Below are 24,435 nucleotides of genomic sequence, written 5' to 3' on the forward strand. Positions count from 1 at the left end.
CACCTCTTCAGTGCATGAACTAAGGATGTGGGCCGCCACACCCAGCCTTTGTGTTTGGTTTTATAACCTTTGAGGCAGTTTAAAATACCACACTTCTACCCAGAGCCTGAGGTATGGCTCAGGTCCTCTACTTTTTTTTTAAGTGAACAATTTTGAAGAAAGTTATAATGATATATAGGAAGCAGCCTTCCCTTAAGGAGCCTCAACAAGCAACTATCTTTCACGAAAAGTTTTACATTTTTGAGGAGAGGCAATTGCATCCATGCTTCCCCCTTTTGGTGTAGTGTTTTGAATGGTTTTCCTTATTTTAAGAGTGTCCATACACAAAAGATCTGATAACGCCTGTCTAGCTACGTAATAATTAGATCGTTTATTTTATGTGTATGAGTGTTTTGCCTGTAGATCTGTGCACACGTGTGCAGTGCCCACAGAGTCCAGAGAGGATCCTGGATCCCCGGGGCTGGTTGTGGGCCGCCATGTAAGTGCTGGAAGTTGAACCCGGATCCTCTGAAGAGCAACCAGTGCTCTTAACCACTGAGCCATGCCTCTAGCTCCACAAGATTTTTTTTTGGTATGGTTTGAGGGTCTCTCTGTGTAGCCCAGGGTGGCCTGAAACTCAGAGGTCTGTTCACCTGTCTTCTTGACGCTGGAATTAAAGGTGTGCCACCACGCCCACCAGGTTTTGTTTTGTTTTTTTTGCAGAAAGCAGTTGTTCCGTTCCTGGGTTTAGCCTCACAAAGCATTCACTTTAGAGCCTTGAAGTATTCCAAATGCAGCGATGTCACGGATGCCCAAGAACCTAAGACAATTTCCCACGCTCTGTCATCCCGGTAGTCTCCGCCTAACTTCCGGTCCTTTTCCTGCGCCGCCATCTTACTTCCGGTTTCCACGGGGGTGGGTTGTGGCCTCAGTCCTGGGACAGCCTGGTAGGACATCTACAGGTAGTCAGACGCCCGCCTTCTGGTGAGTACAGCCGGTTTCTGCCGGCTGGGGCGGGTGCTGTGCGGTGTGCGGACGGTGCGATCCCGGAGCCCTGTGCTGGGTTGAGCTGACGGCCTCTGTCGCCCTCGGTTCTGACCACTGTCACCGTGGGTCCTGACTGGCTGAGACTTCCCCTCCCTGATGCTGCAGGGAGACTTGTCCTCAGCCGTACCGTCTCCTCCCGTTCCTGACCACAGTACCACAACTGCTGTGTCTGGTGTCCCATTGTCTAGCAGTGACAGTGCTAGGGGCCTAGAGCATCCTGAGGTGTAGGGTGAGCCTGGGCTGGGGCATCTCGCGGTCTCCTCATCTAGAAGGCTCTGTGTTGTCTTCTGTGGAGAGTGCACAGTAATTGCACAGACTTTTACTGGGGACACATACACAAATATATATTCACCTCAGATGGGAACTTAGGAATGATCAAAGTAGACTCCATCGTGGTCCAACTTAGTGATCCCGCGAGTTTATTGAACTTATTTATAAAACGAGGATGGTTGACTCCAGACCACCAAGTCCCATCCCATTATGGATGGTGACATGGAAGCTACCACACTGAGCCCCATGTTCAGTTAATTTTCCACCTCCTGCGTACTGCAGATCCCTAGCAATGTGAGAAAGGTATCAGATGAAGGTCTGTAAACTCTCCTCCTCTTCTACTTTAAAGTGTAGCAGCTCCATTTCCACTATTGTAGAACTGTGGTTTTGGTTTATTTCATTGTTATGGCCCCCTCATCAATCTCTGCTCCAACATGGAGATAGCCCAGAGGAAAAAAACATAGCACAACGGTGATCAGTGAGTGGGCTGTATGGCACAATGTGGTTTCAGTTCCTGTGGAAACCTGCAAAATTGTGACTCCTGGATCCTATGGTAGTTGTACTTTTAGTTTCTTGAGAACCTTGATACTGTTGTAAAATTTAGATGCAGTAACAGGGCACGGTAATACAAAACTATAGCCCTAGCAAGATTTCATGGGAAACCTCATTTGAAAACTGTGTTTTTGCCACATTGAGGCCCTGCTGGCCAGAGCACATGAAAAAACAAAGCTAAGGGGCATCATGGGAGGAAGCTACACCCAGGCATGGACACCATAGGCAGGCTCTGGTTAAATAGTACTTTGAAGGTACTGCAATAAATAAGGGTCATGTTCACTTACAGGTACAGCCCTGGGCCAATATGTTTAGACTGTACAAAGCATGTTGTCTGTGAAACTTAAATATGTAAACCAAGAGGTTTGGATGGAATCCTCTGTGGTGCCTCTGCATTGACAGGAAAATAGGAAATCCTGCCCAAGTGGTTTCTATAATTTCTTTGACTACATCATGTTCATTAAACATCCTTAAAACTTTGCTGTATGAGGCCGGGCGGTAGTGGCACACGCCTTTAATCCCAGCACCTGGGAGGCAGAGGCAGGTGGATCTCTGTGAGTTCAAAACCAGCCTGGTCTGCAAGAGCTAGTTCCAGGACAGCCTCCAAAGCCACAGAGAAACCCTGTCTTAAAAAAAAAAAAACAAAACAAACAAACAAAAAAAAACAAAACTTTGCAGTATGTCTTCATGATATAGTCACTAAGCAAGCAGCAAATACTTGCACTAACCTATGGGTAAACTATAAGTTTACTCTCTAATTAATTGTGTTCCTTCCATTAGATCTGTTGTGGCAGTTCTCAGGTGTAAGAGACTGTTTCCACACAGGAAGTTTTTTGCTGTTTTCTAGGGTTTTTTTCCTCAGCAACTATGTAGAGATCTTTGTACATTGGGATTCACAAACAAGGCACAGCAAATGCCTGTTCACTTCTGTTTGCCTTCTTTTCCAGCTGTGATTGCAAGGTACTCCATGTGCCTTAGAAAGCGAGGGAAATGAACACAGTTGTGGTAAGTGGTGTGATTATTCCTTGTTTTGCATTGTGGTTTAAGAGCTTAGTGAGAGTTCCTTAATTAAAATTGGAATGGAGAAACAAGCACAAGACAAATATCCACAGACATAATAATATCTGATAAGGATAGAATCATGCAGTAAAGACTTTAGAGACATTTGAACTGTGACACTGGTTTTTCTTTTCTTTTTTGGGAGGTGGGGTCAAGACAGGGTTTCTTCATGTAGTCTTGGCTGTCCTGGCTCTCACTCTGCAGAGCAGGCAGCAGGCTGGTCTCAAACTCACAGAGATTCACTTGCCTCTTCCTCCCTAGTGTTGGTGGTTAAAGGCATACACCACCACCACCTGGCGTCACTAGTTTTTCTGGGTCCTGTGCCATTTGTTATAGAGTGTGGATTGACCCCAGGAAGACAATATGATCAGTTCTTGTGGCCTGTGACATGTAAACAGGCTTCATAGACACACGCACAATGATGTTTGCAATGCTTCACTCTCAACCCAGAGCTGAGCGTAACATTCACAGTTGTCAGAATTCTCACATGTGTTTCATCAGAATTTTAAATTATAGTCAAATGCTAGCACAATTTTCTAGCTGCCTTACTTGAAAATTTTGCCACATATGAAACTGCTGTCAGTAATCTCATGTGGAAATTCTTCCATTTCAAGTTTGGTGTGTGTGTGTGTGTGTGTGTGTAGATGTGGACAAATGTGAATGCATGAGTGTGCATAGGCATATGATGACCCAAGTTGATACTGGATGTCTTCCTTCATCACTCTATTTTATTTATGTGGCAGGGTCTCTCACTGACTAATTCTGGCTGCTCTAGTCAGCCTGCTTGCCCTGTTGATCCTTTGTCTCTGTCTCCTAAGTATTGGGGTTACATGCTGCCGCTCTACCTGCCTGGCTTTAATGTGGAATCTGCAGGTCAGGACTCTGGTCTTACACAGCAAGCATTTTATCCTCAACCCCCCTTTCAGTTCCGGCCACGACCTGCTGGTACTTACAGATGAGTATCCTCGTGTTTTGCTTTGTGTCCCTTCCATTCCACTGTAGACTTCAGTGTTGCAGGCCTCTGTGGTTTGACTTTCTTAACTATTTCTCTGTAACTTGTACCTTTCAGTCAGCTTTCAGATCATAAGTTTGATTCCTGTGTAGCTATGCAGAGGCACCTCAAGCTTCCATTGTCAAAATGAAAATGAAATCCTCCATTCTTTCCTCATATAGTATTAATAACAACATGCCAAATGGCCTTTATCCTACACTAAAAGGAGGAATTTCTTTCTTCCTTTCCTTCCTCCTCTCCCTCCCTTCTTTCCTTTCTTTTCCTGGACTTTCTTCTTCCCTCCCTGTCCTTTGCTCCCCGAGGTCTAATGTTATGAGTTACAGTTCCTGCTAACTTTGTTGTTCATTCTTGTTCCAGTGGCAGCATGCGATACTGTAGATGGTGAGGAAGTGTGGTTGTCTAAAGACAAGTAGATTCTTTCCTGCTCTCATTGGAACTGTCCATCTCTGCTAGGCTGGAAGGGTTAGTTCCTCAGTGGTGATGCCTGAGTGCTGATGAGCTGTACTGCTAGCAAGTGGGTGTGGTGCCTGAGTGCTGATGAGCTGTACTGCTAGCAAGTGGGTGTGGTGAAGGCCTTGAGAGTAAGTGGAGAAATCAGAAGTTAGTGGGGGGGGATACCATTTATGTATGAGTCATGAGAAAGGCACGCATAGCATAAGTAAAAATGAGAGCACACATCTGAATATTACATATTTTTGCTTTTGTATTTTTATTTCAAGTGTTCCTGTTTAGTTGGTAGACCATGCAAAGTTATCAGTTTCTAACTCAAACAGCACATGACTTTTAGTGAAACAACTCACTTCATAGGCAACAAGCATGTCATGAGCCCAGGCTCTTATAATTCACAGGTTTTGCCCTGGGCCCCACCCTCCTGAAGCCTCTACCCTGGTATAGAGTATGGGATTGACCCTGTAAAGACACACAATACAGAGCCAGTTAGATTTCCATCCCCACAGTTGTGGAGCAAAGTTCTCCACATTGACTCAGGGTCAGTGCCTGATATTTTTTTCACAGGCAGAAGCCAGAGTATAGGAATCAGCAGGTATAAATGGTTAGAGTACCACACACTCTTAACCTTCCCTGACCTACACAGTGGGTTCATGGTCAGCAGCTTGGAAGTAACATAGTTGGAAAATTGAAGCCAGACAGGAACATTGGCATACCTCTGTAAGTACTGGAAGGAACGAAGATGTATGTGTGCCCTTATAAACCTCACCAAAAGGTGGTCTCAGCAAAGGACTTAACAAGTAGAGTGCGAGGATTCGGCACACTTTGGTTTCTCTTCTAAGCAACCTCACACTCTGCTAACCTAAAACTCTTCACTGCAGAGGGCCAGTGCTTCTCCCAGGAGCCACAGACCTAGTTCTGTTGAGCTTGTGGGTCTGCAGCCTGGACAGTGTTCCTTTTGACCTGATCTGTACTCAGGAAGGAGGCAGAGTGCTGTGGAGGCTGGCGAGGCTGGTGACCAGGCTGTCATGAAGCACTAGGGGGCCTGGGGGAAGGTCTCTTCTGACCTTTGGAAACGTTCCACTCTCCTGAAAAGTTGTAGGTTCTGTTTTTTTCCTGTTTATGTCACCTGGCAAACACTGCTGTTACCATGCAAGCCTGCTAAGCCCTGCTGTCCACAAAACCTTCTGTCTCTATATCAGCTTCTTCCTCTGCTCTAGACTTGGAGTCCTGTTTGCTGACTTCTGCGACTTTATAATTGTTATTATTGCAAAAAATTGTTTTACTTTTCATATTTTAAAGGTTTATTTTATATGTATGAGTGTTTGCCTACATATATGTGGGTACAATGTGTGTGTCAGAGTCCCTGGAATTGAAGTTAGAAATAGTTGTGAATCATCATATGGATGCTAGGAACTGAATCCAGGTGCTTTGTAAGAGCAACAGTTCCTAAAATTATTTTTAACATTTATGTGTGTGTGTGGAGGGGGTGTGTAGGTCAGGAAACAACTTGGGAGTCAGTTCTTCCACCATTTGGGCTCAAGGGATCCAACTCATGTTTGGCAGGCTTGGCAGCAAACTCATTTACCAGTGGAGCCATTTCCAAGTCTTCTTTAGGAAAAGTTCCTAAAAAATAGAATCAAGGGAATTACAGCCTCCGTGGAAGATGCAACTATGATCCTATTGCTTATTAACCGTCACTCATTAATGGCTATGTCACAGTGTTCCCTTTAAGGGGTTTTGTACTACTTCCTGTGGCGTGCAGACCTTATAGAGATGTCATTGTACTCGTGGTTACAGTTTATGCCTAGGACATTTTCACTATAGTCAACAGGAGACCAGGAGCACAGAATGAGATCCAAGGTTCACCTTGTGGAAACTCCTGGCTGTCTTCTCTCAGTGGAGGCCTGTGTCATTAGCTCTTTGTTCAGACAACAGTGCCTGACAATAGCCACAGCCAGGTAGCAAGCAGTGACTCTCCTCCCACCCAATATTTGTCGTATTTCTTGGGGTTTGGTCATATACATGTCACTGACCACCATTGACTGCCCTTAGTCTCCTGCATATCAAGTTTCAGGTCAAGCTGATAGCACATGATCCAAGCCTGTCCTGACAAATGCCTGCCACCAGAAGCATAGAGACCGCACACCAGGCACAAAGGCTTAGGGAAGTAGACATTCATGCTAGATCTGAGCCCTGACCTCCCTTATCTGTGCAAAGGACTCAGTCTTCCTTCAGGAAACATTGACCCTCTGCTACATACATAGCTTGTGATATGTGAGCTGAGACTTATAGGTTTGGGGGTTTGTGTATTATATCATATATGTAAGCCTTTGACTTTGTGGGTATTTGTTCTGACCTTACATAACAGTAAATTCTCTAGTCACATATGTGTTACACCACCTGTATTGCCCTACTTATCACTGAGTTTCCAATATTTTCATCTGAGAGTGCACAGTTTTTTAAATCTTTTCATGTATATTATGTTTATATTGTATGTTCACACATATGTGCATGGATTTGTATGTCCAGATGTGAGTATATTCAAGTGTGTGAGCACCATGACATGTATATGAAGCTCAGAGAATGACCTCAGGGCTTGGCCCTAGACTTTCTCCTTTTAGAGACAGGGCCTCTTTGTTGTTTGCCATTATATGTAGCAGGCTAACTAGTTTTTGAGATTCTCCTGTTGTGGCTTCCCATCCTATTGTAGGTGCACAGAGGTTGCAGACATATGCCTCCATGCCAGTTTTACATGGATCTGGGGATTTCAACTAAGGTCCTCCCGATCGCATGACAAGTTATTTATGCACTGAGACATCTGTCCAGTCAAGGTTTTACATTACTGGAGTCCTTTCCCTTGGGATGGCCTTTGTTCCCTAAGTTAGATAAGACTGAAAGTGTATTCTGTAGTGGTTTATTTTACTGTTTTGACTCCTTTGGCTTTGGGGGGAGGGATCTGCCACCCAGCTCCCAAGTAGATCACATATGGAGGCTTACTCTTAGTTAATGCCTGGCCTTAGCTTGGCCTGTTTCTTGACAGCTTTTCTTAACTTATCCCATCTGCCTTTTGCCTCTGGACTTTTATCTCTCATTTCTGTAAATTTTACTTTCACTCTTACTCTGTGTCTGGATGGGTGTCCGAGTGGCTGACCCCTGACATCCTCCTCACCAGCTATGAAATCACATTGTGTGTCGCCTCTGTGCCCATGACATTATACTTTGTCCTTGTTTTACCACTTGAACTGCCTTCGTCTCTCCTGTCCCCACCGCCTTGCTGTTCTCCTTCCCCCTCAAATGGCCCCCTTGTCTAGTGTCGCCTGTCTGCCATTATTCCTCTTTGAGTCATCTTCATTCTCCCATTAGTTTTCTCTTCTTTCAGTGCACCTGCATATGTGTATATGGTATGCATTTAATTCTAGATTCCATATATGACAAAAAATGTGGCTATGGTCTTTCTGATTCTGGCTTACTTCAACTTAATAATTACCTCTAGTTCCACCCATTTTCCTAACTCATGTCATAATTTCATTCTTGATGGCTTAATAAAATTCCATTGTACATATTATCACATTTTCTTCATCTATTGATGGACACTTAGGCTGGTTCCATTTTTGGCTAAAGTGAATATTGCCACAATAAACATGGATGATCAGGAGTCTTTGTAAGGGATTGGCTCAGATTCCTTTGAGTACACCCCCCCCTCCAGTGAGATATCTGAATCACGTGGTAGTTTTAATTTTTTGTATTTTGAGGAACTTATATATTGATTTCTAAAGTAGCTGCATTATTTTAAGTATATAAGATGTATAAGTGATATATAAAAATTTCTGTTTCCTCACATCCTCAGCAACACTTGCTTATTTTTAATTAATAACTGTTGTAATGGGTGAAATTGGGATGCCAGTGTAACTTTTATTTGCCTTTTCTTGGTAGCTGATGACACTGAACAGTTTTTCATCTACTTATTGAGCTTATATACTTCCTCCTTTGAAGAGTGTCTGTTTTTGCCCATTTATCAGTTGGATTATTTGTGATTTTGGTATTTACTTTTTTGAATTCTTTATGTATTATATATGCTAATTCACTGTTAGTTGTGTAACTGGCAAAGATTTTGTCCCATTCTATAGGCTTTCTGCTGTTTTCTTTGCTATGCAAAATATCTGTAACTCCTTCTGTCTTATTTGTAAGTTCTTGTAATAGATTGTTGAGCTTTTGAAGTCTTTTTCGGACAATTTTGCCTATGCCTACATTTTGACAAACTCCTAAGTATACTAAATGTGAAATGCTGAAGCATTTCCTCTAAAGTCATTAACAAGACAAAGCTATTCAAACTGTATAGTGCTTAAAGTCTTGGCCAGGGCAAGAGAAGGAAATACAAGGGATCTTAATAGAAAAGGCAGAAATGGAATCACCTTCATTTGTAAGTGGTGTGATCTTATACCTGTCACCCTAAGGACTCCACCAGAAGATTCTCAGATCTGATAACACTTCCAGCAGGAAGTCAGGAACAGAAAATCAGCATATAAAACTCAAGAGATGTTCCACAAACTAGTAACAGTTGTACAAAGAAATCAGTCACATTTACAATATAAATTTAACAAATCTAATCATGTAATAACTCTAAATTATGAGGATAAAGATCTCTATAATGAAGACTTCCAGATATTAAAGAAGGAAATTGAGCAAGAAAATGTATGATTGAAAGAATTCCCATGCTCGTTAATTGGCTATGTAGCTTTTCCATAGATAAGTGTTTATGCTGAAATATGTTTGTGCACACATCTATACATGTATGTGTGAGAGAGGGGGAGAGAGAGAGAGAGAGAGAGAGAGAGAGAGAGAGAGAGAGAGAGAGAGAGAGAGAACACCTTTTTTAAAATAAAGCCATGTATCCTGGAATGCTGTATAGCTGGGGATGACCTTGAACTTCAGATTCTCTTGCCTTCATGTTTCAAGTGCTAGGATTACAGATAAGAGCCACCATGCCTGCTTGGGGTATATTAATAAGTTATCTAATATTGAGCTTTCCTGTTTTCCCAGAATAAATCTTGAAGTCTTCTGCAGTTCTCAACATCTGTATCTTTTCCTCAGTCACTGAATATTAATGTATTTCTGATTCTTTGTTCAGTATCCTAAGTTGCTTTAAAGCCATTTCACTCATTTTGGTGAAGTTAGCTACCACTGAAATTTCCAATTCTTTATGTTCCTAGTAAAAATATGTTGTAAGATCTTGTTTGTCCAGTTGCCTTTTAGGCATCCGTGCATTTGATGGAAAAAACTTTGGACAAGTATACCTAAGATCAGTTGTAACTCCTGCCCATCGTAGTGATTGCCATTTATCCCTGTGTAGACCAGACTTGCCTCAAATTCAGAGATCCTCCTGCTTCTGCCTCTTAGGTGCTTGGATTAAAGGTGTGCATCACCACCGTTAGCCAGTTTACACTTCTTTATAGGACACTGTTGATGTAATTCTTTGTGTGTACTAGCAGCTCTCTGGTTTTAGAAAGGACAGATAAGACTGCCTATGAAAATGAATGTGTGAGTATATTATGAATGACATTTTTGGAGTTGGGCATGTGTTTAAGTGGAAAGCCAAAACAATATCCACCATGTATACACGTTTACTCCCTCAGTCACTCATCACCAAGCTAGTGAGTAGGCAAGATGCTTTGTAGGTTTTTCATCTTTAAGAAAGAGCACCTGTAAGGTACATCTCACAGAAGAGATGCTTGTGAAGAGGAGTGACCTCCTATATTCCTGTCTCTGACCCGAGGCTGAAGGTGGCTTGGACTGAGAAAGGTTGTTTCATTACAGGGGTTGGTGACATTTGAGGATGTCTGTGTGGACTTCACCTGGGATGAGTGGCAGGACCTGGATGATGCTCAGAGGAAGCTCTACAGGGACGTGATGCTGGAGACCTACAGCAGCCTGGAGTCCTTGAGTGAGTAAAAGGCTACATCCTATTAGAAGCTCATTCCTTTTTCATAAATACAGGAGCCCTTCAAAGGATGCTGATTGTTGGTTTTGGTTGTTTTGGGTTTTTGTTTGTTTGTTTGTTTGTTTTGCTGTGCTAATGGCCAAACCTAGCACATGCTAGGCAGCCACCCTACCACCTAGCTTTCTACACAGTTACTGTACATATTTATAATGAAAGCTGTCGTTTCAATACTTGTATACTCTACATAATGATCAGTATTTTATAAGTCTATAAACTTAGATTTGTCATGTCTTTCCATTGAGAGCATTTAAAATCCTCCTCCTCGTTTGCTTTCTATTTATTTAATGTGTATGAATATTTTGTATGATTGCACCAGTGCATGCCTGGCGCCCAATGAGATCAGAAGATGATGCTGGGTCCTCTGGAACTGGAATTATGGGTAGTTGGGAACTGCTATGTGGGTGATGGGGACCAAATCCAAGTCCTCTACAAGAAAAGCAAGTGCTCTTACCCACTGAGCCGTTTGTCAAACCCCTAAGTCACCCCCTCTTACTTTCAAGTAATTATGTGTTAAAAGCTGTGCGAGTTATGTGTCCCATAAAACTGTTCCCCTGCATCTATGAACTATCTTCTCTCCCTCCCTCCTTCCTACAAATCATTCCTAGGCTCTGGTAGCCAATGTTCTTTCTTTGTGTTTCAGGTTAACATTAGTTTACTGCCTTAACTGTGAATATGTAATGTTTCTTTTAGCTTGACCTCCCTCACTTAATACAAGTATCTTTCAGTTATTTCCATGGTCTGGTGAGAGAAAATTCAGGGCTGTGTCTGTAGCTAGATGAGTTCATCATCCCCTCTGTATTTAGAGCCTTTTCTTATCAGTTCATCTGTGGGTGGACACGAAAGTAGATCCTGTATAATCTCTCCTGTATATGATGCTGCAGTAACTGTGCACAGAGGGTTCTCTTTGAAAAACCAAGTTGATATCCTCTGGATGTGTGCGTTCCAGGGGTTGTACTGTGTTTTGTGGCAGCTCATTTTCCAGGATTTTAGTAAGCACCAATTTGTTTTTCATAGTGCCTGTTAATTATGTTTCTAGCAACACAGACTTTTCCTTTTCTGTGCATCCTCACTAGCGTTTGTAATGTCATATATTGCTAATCATTGTAGTGTGGTACAGTGAGATCTTTTAACTCTCTCATTTGTTAGCTTTTCAGAACTAAAGTTTTAAATTTTTATATAATACTGTTTTTATTTTCTTTTTTTTTTCTTCTTGTATGTGTATGGGTTTATGCATGTGAGTGCAGGAGCTGTGGAGGCCAGAAGAGGGCTTCTCCCCTGGACCTGGAGTCACAGGTAATTGTGAGCCTCCTTCCGTGGGTGCTGGGAACTGAACTGAGTTCTTCTGCAAGCTCAGTAAGTGCTTGTAAACACTGAGCCATCTCTCCTGCCCCAATAATTTTGGTTTTCAGTGCTGCTTTTGTCAACTGTGCTTTAGGTGTCAGATTTAAAAAGTTCACCTTTGTCTAAATTTGTATCCTTTTGTGTTTTCCAGTATTTGTTTTGTAATTTCAAGGTCTACATGGAAATCTCATTCTTACCTCTGTGTATAGTTAAGAGGCAGGTTTAACACCTTTCTCCATCACAAGGTTATCCAGCTTCACAGACATTGAGATCTTCCTTCTAAACATTTGTTCCTGTTGCCTTATGTGAGGATTGCTTGGCTGTGAACCTGTACATTTGCTTTTAGTTTTTCTGTTACCCTGTTTTATTCTCTGTGCTTTTCTTCCTGCCTGTGGAAGTTGTTTTAGTAACTGTCTCTTTCAAGTATGTTTTGAGGTTAGGGTTTTGGGTTTTTTTTTAAATTATCTATTTTGTTCTTTTTGTTTGTTTGCATTTTGTTTTTAGAGACAAGGCCTCTCTGTGTAGCCCTGGCTGTTCTGGAACTTGCTCTGTAGACCAGGCCTTGAACCCAGATATCCACCTGCCTCTGCCTCCCAAATGCTGCGATTAAAGGTGTGTGCCACCACAACCAACTTTTTATTCCTTTGATAAAAACTTATAACTTCCAGAATGTCATTGGTATTGATTACCTTGTATGTGAATTACTTGTGTAGTACTAGCACAGATATGGTGAATCGAACTTTCCCTGTGGTCCTTGGTAGGTGTTGTGTTAAGCACCATGGACTCTTTGTAAGCACTGTTGATGTTAATGATAAGTTCTTTAAGTTACAGTGAGCACTCTTGAATGTCTTTTAAAGAAACAAATACTTTTGAGAATCCCTTAGTTTGGCTGACTTGCTGCCCTGTTGCCTTGAGCAAAAGGAATCCCAGCTGATATCATCTAACTCTGCTTAGGGTAGTACCAGCTGCTTTAACAGTCCCAGGGCATTTTGAGGAAACTACAGCTGTGTGCTCTCACTCCTGAAGATGCAGAACAGGCCAGCACAGTTTCAAAGTTTCTAACTGACTTTTACTCTCGGGTTTTGGTGACTTCTGGGTGACTCTGCAGTCATGTCCTCATAGGAGTCAGGAGGGGAACGTGTTCCTTGTAGCCTGAAAGAGAAATGGTTGTGACTGATTTAAAGTAAATGATGCTCTGACTGGTACAGACAATCCTCATTTACATGTGTGGCTTCCTGTTTATATACAAAGCCCTCTGTCTGTCTATAGACATGGACTGTTCATCTCACTTGGAGAGCTGACTGGGAGATGCCCTTCTGTGCAGTGTCCCTGGTGTTCCAAGAAAAGGCTTCTCTCCAGTCGGCTCTTCTTACCTGATTCTAGTGGAGTAAGCAGATCTGCTGATACCAAGAGTAGAGTAGCAGAGACTAGAATGGAATCCACAAAGATGATTTCATCTTTAAAAATTAACTCTTATTGTTGATGCTCTATTGCTGTTTTCTTTGTATTAAATTCTTCTTTCTCTTTCTTTTTTTTTTTTTTTTTTTTTTACAATTACCACTATAGAAGTCATGTGGCCTTAGATTTTACTTACTGGCAACAATAATAAAGGCAACAATACATACAGCAATAACTTGGAATAAAATTGACATTTGTTACGTTTTTTCTATACATAAATGATCTCATTAAATCTTATATAAAAACTCAGAAGTAGTTGCTGTAATAAGTCCCACTTTATGAAGAAGAAATGGAAGTACCAAGGGAATTAAGTGATCTACCCAAGTTCACACAGCTATAGAATGACAGAGACAGGATTTTAGGACAGTCAGCCTGTCTCCATCCACATCCACCTATCCTTTTGTTCTGGTGACTAATGAGTTTACAGTGCCAATGGGGACATGTTCAAATAGGATGTATTCAGGTAACACGTGGGAGGATGGGGCAGAAGGATTAAATAAAGGCTAAGTCAATGGCCTTGACTTCATTGAGTCTGTGCTTCCATGGGTAAATGAGCCTCGAAGACTTGGTGTCTCAGAAACCCCCGAAATGATGAAAGCTTTGCCTCTGAGTTAAAGGCTGTTTGTTGACCTGGAAAATAAGAGGCATTAAGAGGTCTTCTGTTGGTGTGGGATGGAGTAGATTCATAGACTAGAGGCCAAGAACATCCGCGTGACAACCTGTGCCTGTTAGGCTCAGTAAAAACAAGAGCAGTTCTTGCTATTCAACCTGTGTGTGGGGGAGGGGAATGTTTTCACCTTTTTTTGTTTTTGTTTTTTGTTGTTTGTTTGGGTTTTTTTGTTTGTTTTGTTTTATGAGACAGGGTTTCTCTGTATTGCTTTGGAGGCTGTCAGTCCAGCCTGGCCTCGAACTCACAGAGATCCGCCTGCCTCTGCCTCCCCAGTGCTGGGATTAAAGGCATGAGCCACCACCGCCCGGCTGTTTTCACCTTTTAAAACAAAACAATTCTTCTCCACATTCATTTAAATCCTGTAGAAATAATGATGCAATATTCACAAACTTTTTCCCCATTGTTACCAGCCTCTGGGAATTCTAGATGTTGTCCTGTACTCCCCAAAATTGTTTTCAATCCGATGCCCATCCCCAAGTCCATTGATCATGGAACAATTTGAACTTTCCAGCACTGCATCATCTGACTTTTCCATTTTTCTCACGTGAGAAAAATGTATTCAATTCTTCTACATTGTTTTTCTCCTTATCTCCTGATTTCCTCTGCTTCTTGTGTTGGTTTTGGAGAGGCATGGGAGAAGACGGGTTCAGAGCTCACTGCTTCCGAACATCTGATCTTACCACTCCTGCAGCATCTGGCTGAGGAGCTATAGAGTTTTGTTGATCCCATGCATTTTTAAATTTTTTACTTGCTGTTTTTTTCCCCTTGATCCAAGTGGTGTGTCAGAATAATCCTTTTATTCTGTATGTATTTCTTTTATTTTAATGTCCTCAGTGTTAGTGTTCTCCTAGAGTGTACATATTAAACAATATTTCCTTTTAATAGACCAGTGTGATGCCAAACCTGAGTTGATCCTGAAGTTGGAGCAAGGAGCTGAGCCATGGAAGGAAGAAGATGTCCCAAACCAGAGCCTCCCAGGTCAGTGAATATGCCGGAGACTAGTGAACACTAATCAAATGGGAGGTGTGTGAAGTTCTTTTTACTCAATTTTGCCGTCTTCCATCTTGAGACTAACTTCTTAATCAGCTGCTTGCTGTGTTGTGTCCAAGGGAGGCCTCACTCCCAAGTGGACCCTCCTTTCCTGTTCTTGCTCTGTATTTTTGTAGACCTAGCAAATCCTGCTCACTCTCCGTAAACATTTCATTAAGTAGTTACTCTAAATCCCGTTGTTTTTATATGATGCTTCATTTTAAGAATCTATTCATGTGTTTACTAATGCATTCATCACTTTTTATTTGATTCATCATAGACAAGGGTCTAGACCTATGTGGGACCAACAGTGGTGATCCAACAAATTTACCTTGTTTAAAGAGCTTCTGCTGTGTTGAGACACAGAACTCTTTGACATTGAAAGAAAGACCACAAGAATATGTTTTCTTAGCTGGATAAATGAATGTAAAAATACAGGTTGTTTCTAAGGCAAAGCAGTTTTAAGGAGATTGTTTTAAAATTAATATCAGATTAATTTTGAGACTTCAAAATGTGGTGCATAGTTCATAAGTTGATAAGGACTTTAGTCTTCAGAGTGGTTATGATTTCACTACAGGTTCCAAAGTGGCATTGGAAGTTCTAAGTTAATATTGAAAACATAGGTTTCAGGCACTCACCTGTAGAATTCAAATATGAGAAAAGATATCCAAAATCAAATAGTGCATACCAATATACCAGAATTTATGTAATTCAAGGAGCATCTGCAAATAGTCCTGGTAGGGTAGCCCCAGGGTGTGGTACGCCATCCAGGGGATCTTAGTCATGAAGGCCAGATGAGCCAAGGCTCTGTTGAAAGGCTCCTAATTGATGTGAAAATTATAATATCTTGTTAGCCCTGGACCATTTTCATTGTGGAACTCACTCTAAGTCAACAGATTTGTCAGCATTTGCTATGAAATTTTAACCCAGTGGAAGCTCTGCAAGAGCAGTAAGTGCTGTCAGCCTCTGAGCCATTCTCCAGGCCCTGTTTTGTAATCTTACATCCGTGTGTGTGTGTGTGTGTGTGTGTGTGTGTGTGTGTGTGTGTGTGTGTGTGTAGGGGGAATTCTTCACTTTTGTGTTAGAATTCTATCAAAATGACTTCTGTGCTGTTCATATAGAGCAACTTTTATTTCCTTTCAGCTGTGGAGAATGTGAAGAGCCTGAACAACACCAGTTGGGACAATCAAAAGAGATATTTGAACCACCTGGTAATCACTGGCAACTCATCAACTGAGGAGCGGGTCAAATTTGGGAAAATATTTAATATGAGTTCAAACCATGTTTTACGCCTGGCTAATAAGAATAGTAACTCTTCCAAAATGAGATCTGAGGTGCTTGATATATGGGAAAGTGTGTATCTCCCTGGTGAGCACAGTGAGATGCAGCCTGTAGAGGAACTTGATCATACCACAACCAGGATGTCATGCGGACCTCCTGAGCCTTTTAGTCTGGATCACAGTGTTGAAAGCGGGCAACAGCACTTTCAGTGTAGTCACCATGAAGCCTTCAACGTGAACACTGTATGGACACATAAGGTGTTTCCTCTGGGAGATAATTTGAGTAAGTTAAAGGAATGTAAGTTGACTCTTAGTGCCCAAGGGACTCACATAAGGGAAGAAACTTTTGACTGCAGCTTCTGTAAGAAATCATTCTCTGACAAGTGTAATCATACTCAGCATGTGAAAACACGCATAAAGAGCAAATGTGATAAACATTCTGATTGTGAACCAACATGTAATACAAAACCAGGCCTTATAAATCTTCAGAGCACTCTGCATGCGTGGGAAAAGCCCTGTGTGTGTAATAACAATGAGAAATGTGTGTGCCGGACGCCAAAGCAGAGGGTTACTCAGAGTGTCTTCTCAAGTAAAGAGAGTCATTGTGCGAAAAAAATCAGTGTGCACCAGAGACCTCACGCAGGTAGAAAACCCCATGAATGCAATACATCTGCAAAAATCAACAAGCAACCTCGTAGACGGCACAGATGTGGGAGAACCTATCAGTGCAAGGTATGCGGGAAAGCCTTTAAACACACACAAAACCTCTACTTACACTACAGAACTCACACTGGTGAGAAGCCGTATGAGTGTAAAGAGTGTAAGAAATTGTTCAGTGTGAAGTCAAATCTCAGTGTACATCAGAAAACTCACACAGGAGAGAAACCCTATGAGTGTAACATATGTGGAAATGCCTTTAAAAGGAGGTGTGACCTAACTGTCCATCAGAGAGTTCACACAGGGGAGAAGCCCTACGAGTGTAAAGAATGCAGGAAAACCTTCAGTATAAAGTCAGGGCTCATTGTACATCAGAGAATTCACACAGGCGAGAAACCATATGAATGTAATGTATGTGGAAAACGTTTTAACCAGAAGTCAAATCTCTCTACACATGAGAAAATTCACACAGGTGAGAAACCCTTTGAATGTAAAGAATGTAGGAAATCATTTAGTGTCAAGTCGTATCTCACCATACATCAAAAAACTCACTTGGGTGAGAAAGCTCATGCATGAAATCTGGGGAAGCCTTCTGTCAGAAGACAAACCTCCACAGGCAGCATAGAGCTTACCCAGGTGAGGAACCTACGAACATAAAGAATGTAGGCAAAGTTTAAGTCACTTGTCACCTTTCCCTGAACCTTGGGTGAAGATTCCTGTAAAGGTTGCAGGGAATCTGTCAGCCCTAAGTCAAATTTCATTAATTAGTGGACCCAAAACATAAGAGACCTACCAGTGTGGGGTGTGTTCAGAGACTTCTGCCAGATGTCAGACTTTGGTTGTTAGAGAACTCTACAGGTAAGAAACCTTCTGGCTGTAAGATCTGGAAAGAGTCATTCTTCACAAGCCTGGAACATTCATACTGATGAGGAACCCTGTGAATGTAGCTATGTGCAAGGTCTTTTAGTCAGTAATCCCATCGCTGAATTTGAATTCACACAGATAAGAAGATCTGTGAGTACAAAGAGTGTAGGAAAGCATTTCAGACATTTGTCATCTCTCCATGTATCACAGAACTCAGAGTTGAGAGATGCTTATCAGTGCAATCTATAGAACGGTCACCTGCCAGATGTTGAACCTACATACACAGTAGAGAAACCTCACAGTTGAGAGGCCTTCTGAATGCCAACAAATGTACAGCAGAGTACTTGAAAACGGAAAGGGAAGGAGGTCTCGATAGCAGGTACAACTCACTGCACAGCACACACACACAGCTGAGTGACTGTTTGAATTCAGTGTACGTGGAGAAACCTGTCCCCAGATTTCAGGTCTCGGCAACCATTAGGTGAGGAGCCCTCTGAATGTAAATCATCCTTCACTGCAAACCAAAGAAGACAAGTAGGATAAGCCATATCAATTTAATATGTGCAAAAACTTAGTTCTATAAGATAGACATCTGCCTCCACTAGAGACCCACACAAACACAAAACCCTGCGAGTATAAAAACTGAAAAAAAAACTGAATTTAAAGAATGTAAAAAGTATCTCTTATTTTTGGGGTATGTGCAAGAACTGGCATAGGTAACCATGATCCCACCAGGTAAGTATAACAGACATTTGTGTGCATCAGAAAACCCTTCACTGCAGTGGAACCACAAGACTTACAAATTCAAACACTCTGGAAAGCTTGCGGACTGGAAGTACATGAATGTAATGTGTGTAGCCAACCTGTTTATGGGAAGTTGACCTCCACATTGGAGAATTCATCAGAGGGAATGCTGTTAACCTGTGGGAAAGCATATCTAGAATGGTTATGGATATGGAAAATGTCCTTGTGAGAAGTCCTGTAAGCAGAGTTCTCGTGTGCTAAGATTTACCTTTTCTTTTGCTCTAAGATTGGCAGCCTATATGTGTAGTGTTATGAAGACAACATGGCCAGAGCTCTGTAGGAACTTTAACATTGGTCATGACTTTTCTTTCCCGCCTCAACCCCCAGTTCCTGCAATGTATTATCCATGGATTTGTGCTCATGGCCTAAAAGCAGATATGATTGTCTTTGGAGAGAAGGAGGGATAGAGAATGACACTGATTTATAGACATGCTTTATTAGAGAGGGCAGAGGCTTTATGTGTGTTTATAAATCTCTTCTTTGTATAAGTGATATAACCTTTTTGAAAGATAATGCAAAATCATTGGGCCCCGTTTTAAAAGTATTTCAGACAGGGGGCCTTTCATGCTAGAAAATTCACCCAACAGAGGGCCCTTCTTGTCACCTTTGTATTTTCAAGCCATTTTGTGGAGAAAAAGAAACATGAAATTTCAATAAATTCTCAATGCCTTACCTGGCAGCAGCATTTCATTTATGAGATACTAAAGTATGTTTCATATGTGAAACATATGTATATCCATAAAACATTAAAATTCATGTATATCAGAAGTCATTCATAAAAATTGTCAGTTTCTTTTTTTTTTTTTTTTTTTTTGGTTTTTCGAGACAGGGTTTCTCTGTGGCTTTAGAGGCTGTCCTGGAACTCGCTTGGTAGTCCAGGCTGGTCTCAAACTCACAGAGATCCACCTGCCTCTGCCTCCCGAGTGCTGGGATTAAAGGCGTGCGCCACCAACGCCCGGCCCAAAAATTGTCAGTTTCTAAGAAGTGTTATAGTATTAAAATTATTTTTGAACTAGGTGTGGTGGCATATGTCTTAAATTCCAGATCCCAGAAGACAGAGCAGTCAGATGCATACGAGTTTGAGGCCAGCCTGATCTACACAGAGTTTTCCAGGCCAGCAGGGCTACACAGTGAAACCCTATCTTTAAAAAAAAATTGTTGAATATGCCAGATGATAAATATTTATGATGGTACCTGATGCAGTGGTTTGGTCTACATTTGAGAGCATTTGTGTTTGTCACACCAAAGTTTGAGAGATGCAGCTGACACTAGTGGGTATCAGGGATGCATTTGAACTCCCTGAGGACTCTGTTGTCATTTTCCTGAGGAGGCATGAACAGAGATATGTACTCAGCCCAGATAGGGCACTGACAACAGACCAAATGAACATTTCTGTCAAACTCCAATCTGGTGAATCCAGTGAGTTTGTTGAGGTTACAGGAGTATGGGTGAGAGGTTGCCTAACAGGAACAGGAATGATTCCACAGCTGCATCACTGAAAAGCCCACCCCAATGGGGATGACTTGTGAAAACTGAAACGCTTTCAGGAAACAAAGTAGGCCACATATATATATCAGGTGAGAGAGTCTCCTCCCTCCCCAGCAGCCCTTTCTGTTTTTATAAACTTGGAAAAGGAATGGGCCTTGTGCATCTTACACATTTTGGAGGGCTTCAAAGTCTTTAGGGGTATATATACATATCCTAGTCATAATGAGCCTTCCTCCAGGGTAGGAATGTTTTAATTCAGAAGGTACTGATACACATTAGGCACAATATCCTGACATATGTAAGGTTTGTGTGTGTGATTTTATCACATTAGCAGATGTTCACTGTATGCAGGAACATGCAGGAAATACACTTATTGTAATGTCTATTGTGATTTCATTAGAGTTGTCTACGTTAAATACTATCCTAGCCTGTTTACATCTTGTAAGCTTCTAGTTTGTATTTTCTTATAACATATAAGTGTATATGGTGAGTGTCACCAACTATCTGCCAAGTATTGACATTTGTGTTTTTCTAATATGGTGATGTCCTAGAGTGAGCCAGTGTTTCTAAGAGAGTAAGTATCAGGGTAGAAAAACATGAATAAAGATATTTTTCACAGCTATCTTGTGAACTGATTTAGATCTTTGTGAACAAATGGTACTTTCTTCCTCTCTGCTGAGAAAAATAGTCTTGGAATAAGTTCCTTTTCATTATTTTTCCCATGCCTTAAAATTTGGAGACTAGACCAGTGTTTTACAGATGAAATTTGTTGCACATAAAATCTGAATGACTTAAGACAGAAACTCATGCGGTGGGATGGAGAAATGACTCATTCAGCAAAGTGCTTTCATTACATGGTTAGATCCTCATCTGATAGAAGATCCCAGCAATGGTCAGGTCTCCCGGTAATCCTATTGCTGAGGTGGCCGAGAAGAGGATTACCAGAGACTATTAGGCAGCTACTTTTGTTCAGTCAGTGAGCCCACGGCTCAGTGAAAGATCATATCACATGTGCATGATTATTTTTGGTATCCATGATAGAAATAAGATACCACAACCCAAAGTGACTGATGGAAGAATTTATTTTGACTTAGAATTCCAGAGAGTTACGGCAGCAGGAGTGGAAAGCTGAGAGATCATGTCTCAACAAATACTAAGCAGAGTGAGTAGCTGGAAGTGGGATGAGCCTATGAAATCTCAAAGCCTGCCCCTAGTGACATCTTCGAGAAAAGCCACACATCCTAAACCTCCCCAAACAGTGCTACCAATTGGAGACCAAGTGTTCCAATGCCTGAATGTATGGGGACATCTTATTCAAACCCCAGTTCCCATAGGCTCATAGCCATATCACAATGCAAAATGTGTTTAGTCTAACTCCAAAGCCCCTACTGTTTTAACATTGTTTCAAAGTCTCTTCAGAGACTTCTGGAACTTTTAAAATGGCAACTCCTTATAAAATCAAAAAGCAAATTACATACTTACAACATACAATGGTGCAGAATATACATTGCCACTCCCAAAAGAGAGTAATAGGGCCATAGTGAGAAGATACTGGACCAAAGCAACTGAAACCCAGCAAGGCAAACTCCAAATCCTGTAGCTCAGTGTCTGGTATTTTTAGTTTCCAAAGGCTGGGATGGCTCTGCCTTTCCAGCTTTGCTGCCTGAAACATCCTTCTTTGGGGCTGGTTCCACTCCCTGTATATGGTTCTCCTAGGTAGATAATCCCATGGCCCTGGTATCTCCAACATCTTGGGGTTTCCACCAAAACCCAGATTCATTTCCATAGCTTCACACATTGGCCTCTCAGGGTCTCTTTCTCTCTCAGAGTCATCACTCAAGGACTACCTGCCTGCGGCTTTCTGAAACCACAGAAGAAGAATCCTTAACCCCTGAACTCATGCATCCTTCGCTCCTCTAAAGCCAACACACGATGTGGATGACACTACCAAGCTCAACTAGCATCTTAGAGTGGACTCTGCCCCCTTAAACCACATTAGCATCAGTTCCTGTATTCAGTTGCTTTCTAGGAGCATAAAACTTTTACACCTTTTCCTTTCCAAAGCTGGAAGCTTATCTGGGTGGGATCTTGCTCTAGAGGAACCCTTCCCTTTGTTCTAGTGCAGAAAGGGTGCTAATTATTAAGGTCTCATTAAGGGTGCTAATCTTTTCAACATTTATAGCCTGTCTTCTAGCACAAGCACAGTAGGACTGCATAAGCATTATCAGTAACAACCATGCCACAATTTCAACCAAAAACCATTGCTTTTTTGATTTGCCCTCAATCAAGTCCTTAGGACTTCCTCAGAAGGCAGCCAGATTCTTTACCAAAATATCTCATGAATGGCCTCTAGTCAAGTTTCTAATATTGTTCCCTTCTGAAACTTTTTGAGTCTCCACATTCTGCATTGTTCTCATCACTACTGTATCCCAAGCTCCTACTACAATGGCCCTGTAAGCTCTGCTTATAGCATTCAACAACTTTTCTAGTCTGAAATTTCAAGGCCTTCTACATTCTTCCAAAAAGCAACATGTTCATATGTAGCAAGTCTTTCTCTGTACTGCCAGCTACCAAATAATGACACAGACACTTATTATGGCTTGTTACTTCATCTCTCCATATTGCTTGTGCTGCTTTCTCCATATCTGGCTGGCAACCCTGCCTTTCTTCCTCTCTGAGTCTTCTTTGTCCCCAGAGGTCCCACCTAACCTCTTCCTGCCCAGCTATTAGCCATTCAGCTCTTTCTTAAACTAATCACAGTGACATATCTTCACACAGTGTAAAGGAATATTCTGTAACATTCAGGTCCTCCAGCAGTACCCCACTCCTAGTACCAACTTATGTGTTTGTTATTTTTCTGTTACTGTGATGAAATACCATGACCTGAAGTGACTCTTGGTAGAATCTTAGTTTACAATTCCAGAGGGATAAGAGTCCATCATTGTGGGTGAGCATGGCAGGAGGAGCAGGAAACCTGACAGATCACATCTCAACTACAAGCACAAATCAGAGAGCAAAGCAAAAGTGAAACACAACTGTAAAATATGTAAGCAAACTCAATAAACTCATTGGTTCCTTAAGTTGGACTATAATATAATGTAATTTTTTTCAGTCTGTCATTGGTGCCTTATCTGGGTTTCATAGATGTTTGAACATCCCCAAAAAGAGCCTTGCTGACGTGTCAGAGGACGGTGAGTTATCTCTTCTGCTTGTGTTGGGAAAGGACCATGACAAGAGCCTGTTTGCTGCATCTAGATTGATAGATCTCTGCTCTGGCCTGTATAATAACGTCTCTAGGTCTGAAACCAGATTTCAATTCTACCTGTTTTTCCATTTCTACACTGGTAGCTGTTCTAGCAAATGGATTATTCTCAAAAGTATGAAGGATAGGATTGGTTTGTGCCACCTTAATGGGCCCTAACTGACTATATGAGCTGCCTTGCTGTCTCATTTTCATACCAGTTTAGTACTCTAGACTCTGGCATTCATCTTTGTCAAACACTTCTCTGCTAACTTCATCAGGGTTGGGGTTTTGCTAGGCCTGGCTCAGAGGGCATCTCCCTGACTTAGGTTCTCATGAGAACCACTTGAGCAAGTGCTCAGGTCCGTAATGGGAAGAACTGCTTGAATTCCAGAAAGATGGATGGACAACTGGGTTCCTCAGAGATTGTGGTACAACTCACTAGAACCCAGAATGATCTATCATCTCAAAGACCTTCTGAATTTAATCCAGTAAGTACTTAAGATGTCAAATGATTTAGAGGAAGCCAGAGGGAGTTGAAGTTTTGTGGTTAGGCTGAAAAATAATTTTTGTTGTCAGAGAAAGTATTTTCCAACTTCAAGATTGATGAAGCATGAAGAGTAGTGGAGGGAGGACAAGAGAGGCAACAATCTGAGCACTGTTTCTGCATTTAAAGAAAAAACATAGGTAACTCTTAAGTTGGTTATGTGTTATCTTAGTTCTCTAAATACTGGGTGAGTTTGAACTACTTTCTGCAAACAATTCTACATGTCTATATGCTGTCTAGAAGCTTTTTGAAATTTCAGTATTAAGGAAATAAAAGGCAATCTATTTATGCCAGGAATATGGAGACATTTTGCTTTCTCTTTCACAAAGTTTTGGAAGGGCATGGGGGCACTTGACTCCTAATGGGCTGTTACAGGGTTTGCAATTAGCAACTTCATTTGTGAGAACAAAGTTGTGTAAGTGTCAAAAAAAGCTTGCTATGTATTGCCAAAGTATATTAGGAGTGTGAATGAACTCAGTTACACTTACTATGTGCTGCAGGGGTTGGGCCTGACCCAGGTGAGGTCTCCGGTCTCCTCCTCTTTACAGTGAGTTCTCTGATGGATAGTGAGGGATGACTTATGGTAGAAAGTCTTCTTACATTCTTTACATCCAAAGGGTTTCTCACCTGTGTGAATTCTCTGGTGCCTGTTGAGGTGTGACTTCCGGTAAAATGATTTCCCACATAGA

At 41.6% G+C, this 24,435-nt stretch overlaps 1 protein-coding gene across 2 annotated transcripts; it reads left to right on the top strand.

Annotated features, from left to right (window-relative positions):
* Positions 1-846: 846 nt before the first annotated feature.
* On the top strand, positions 847-20,580 carry LOC106020747 (zinc finger protein 39). Of its 2 annotated transcripts, XM_013111532.3 has the most exons (5): positions 847-963; positions 2,796-2,853; positions 10,184-10,310; positions 14,722-14,814; positions 16,009-20,580. In XM_013111532.3, exons 2-5 carry the CDS (start codon positions 2,839-2,841, stop codon positions 17,376-17,378), a joined length of 1,605 nt encoding a protein of 534 aa, XP_012966986.1. In that variant the 5' UTR covers positions 847-963; positions 2,796-2,838; the 3' UTR covers positions 17,379-20,580. The 2 variants fall into 2 exon arrangements, with proteins under 2 accessions (XP_012966986.1, XP_012966987.1); XM_013111533.3 differs by lacking the exon at positions 2,796-2,853 and having other exon boundaries at positions 855-963.
* Positions 20,581-24,435: the final 3,855 nt, after the last annotated feature.

This window comes from Mesocricetus auratus, unplaced genomic scaffold, assembly GCF_017639785.1.
Source record: "Mesocricetus auratus isolate SY011 unplaced genomic scaffold, BCM_Maur_2.0 Super-Scaffold_100007, whole genome shotgun sequence".
Lineage (NCBI taxonomy): Eukaryota > Metazoa > Chordata > Mammalia > Rodentia > Cricetidae > Mesocricetus > Mesocricetus auratus.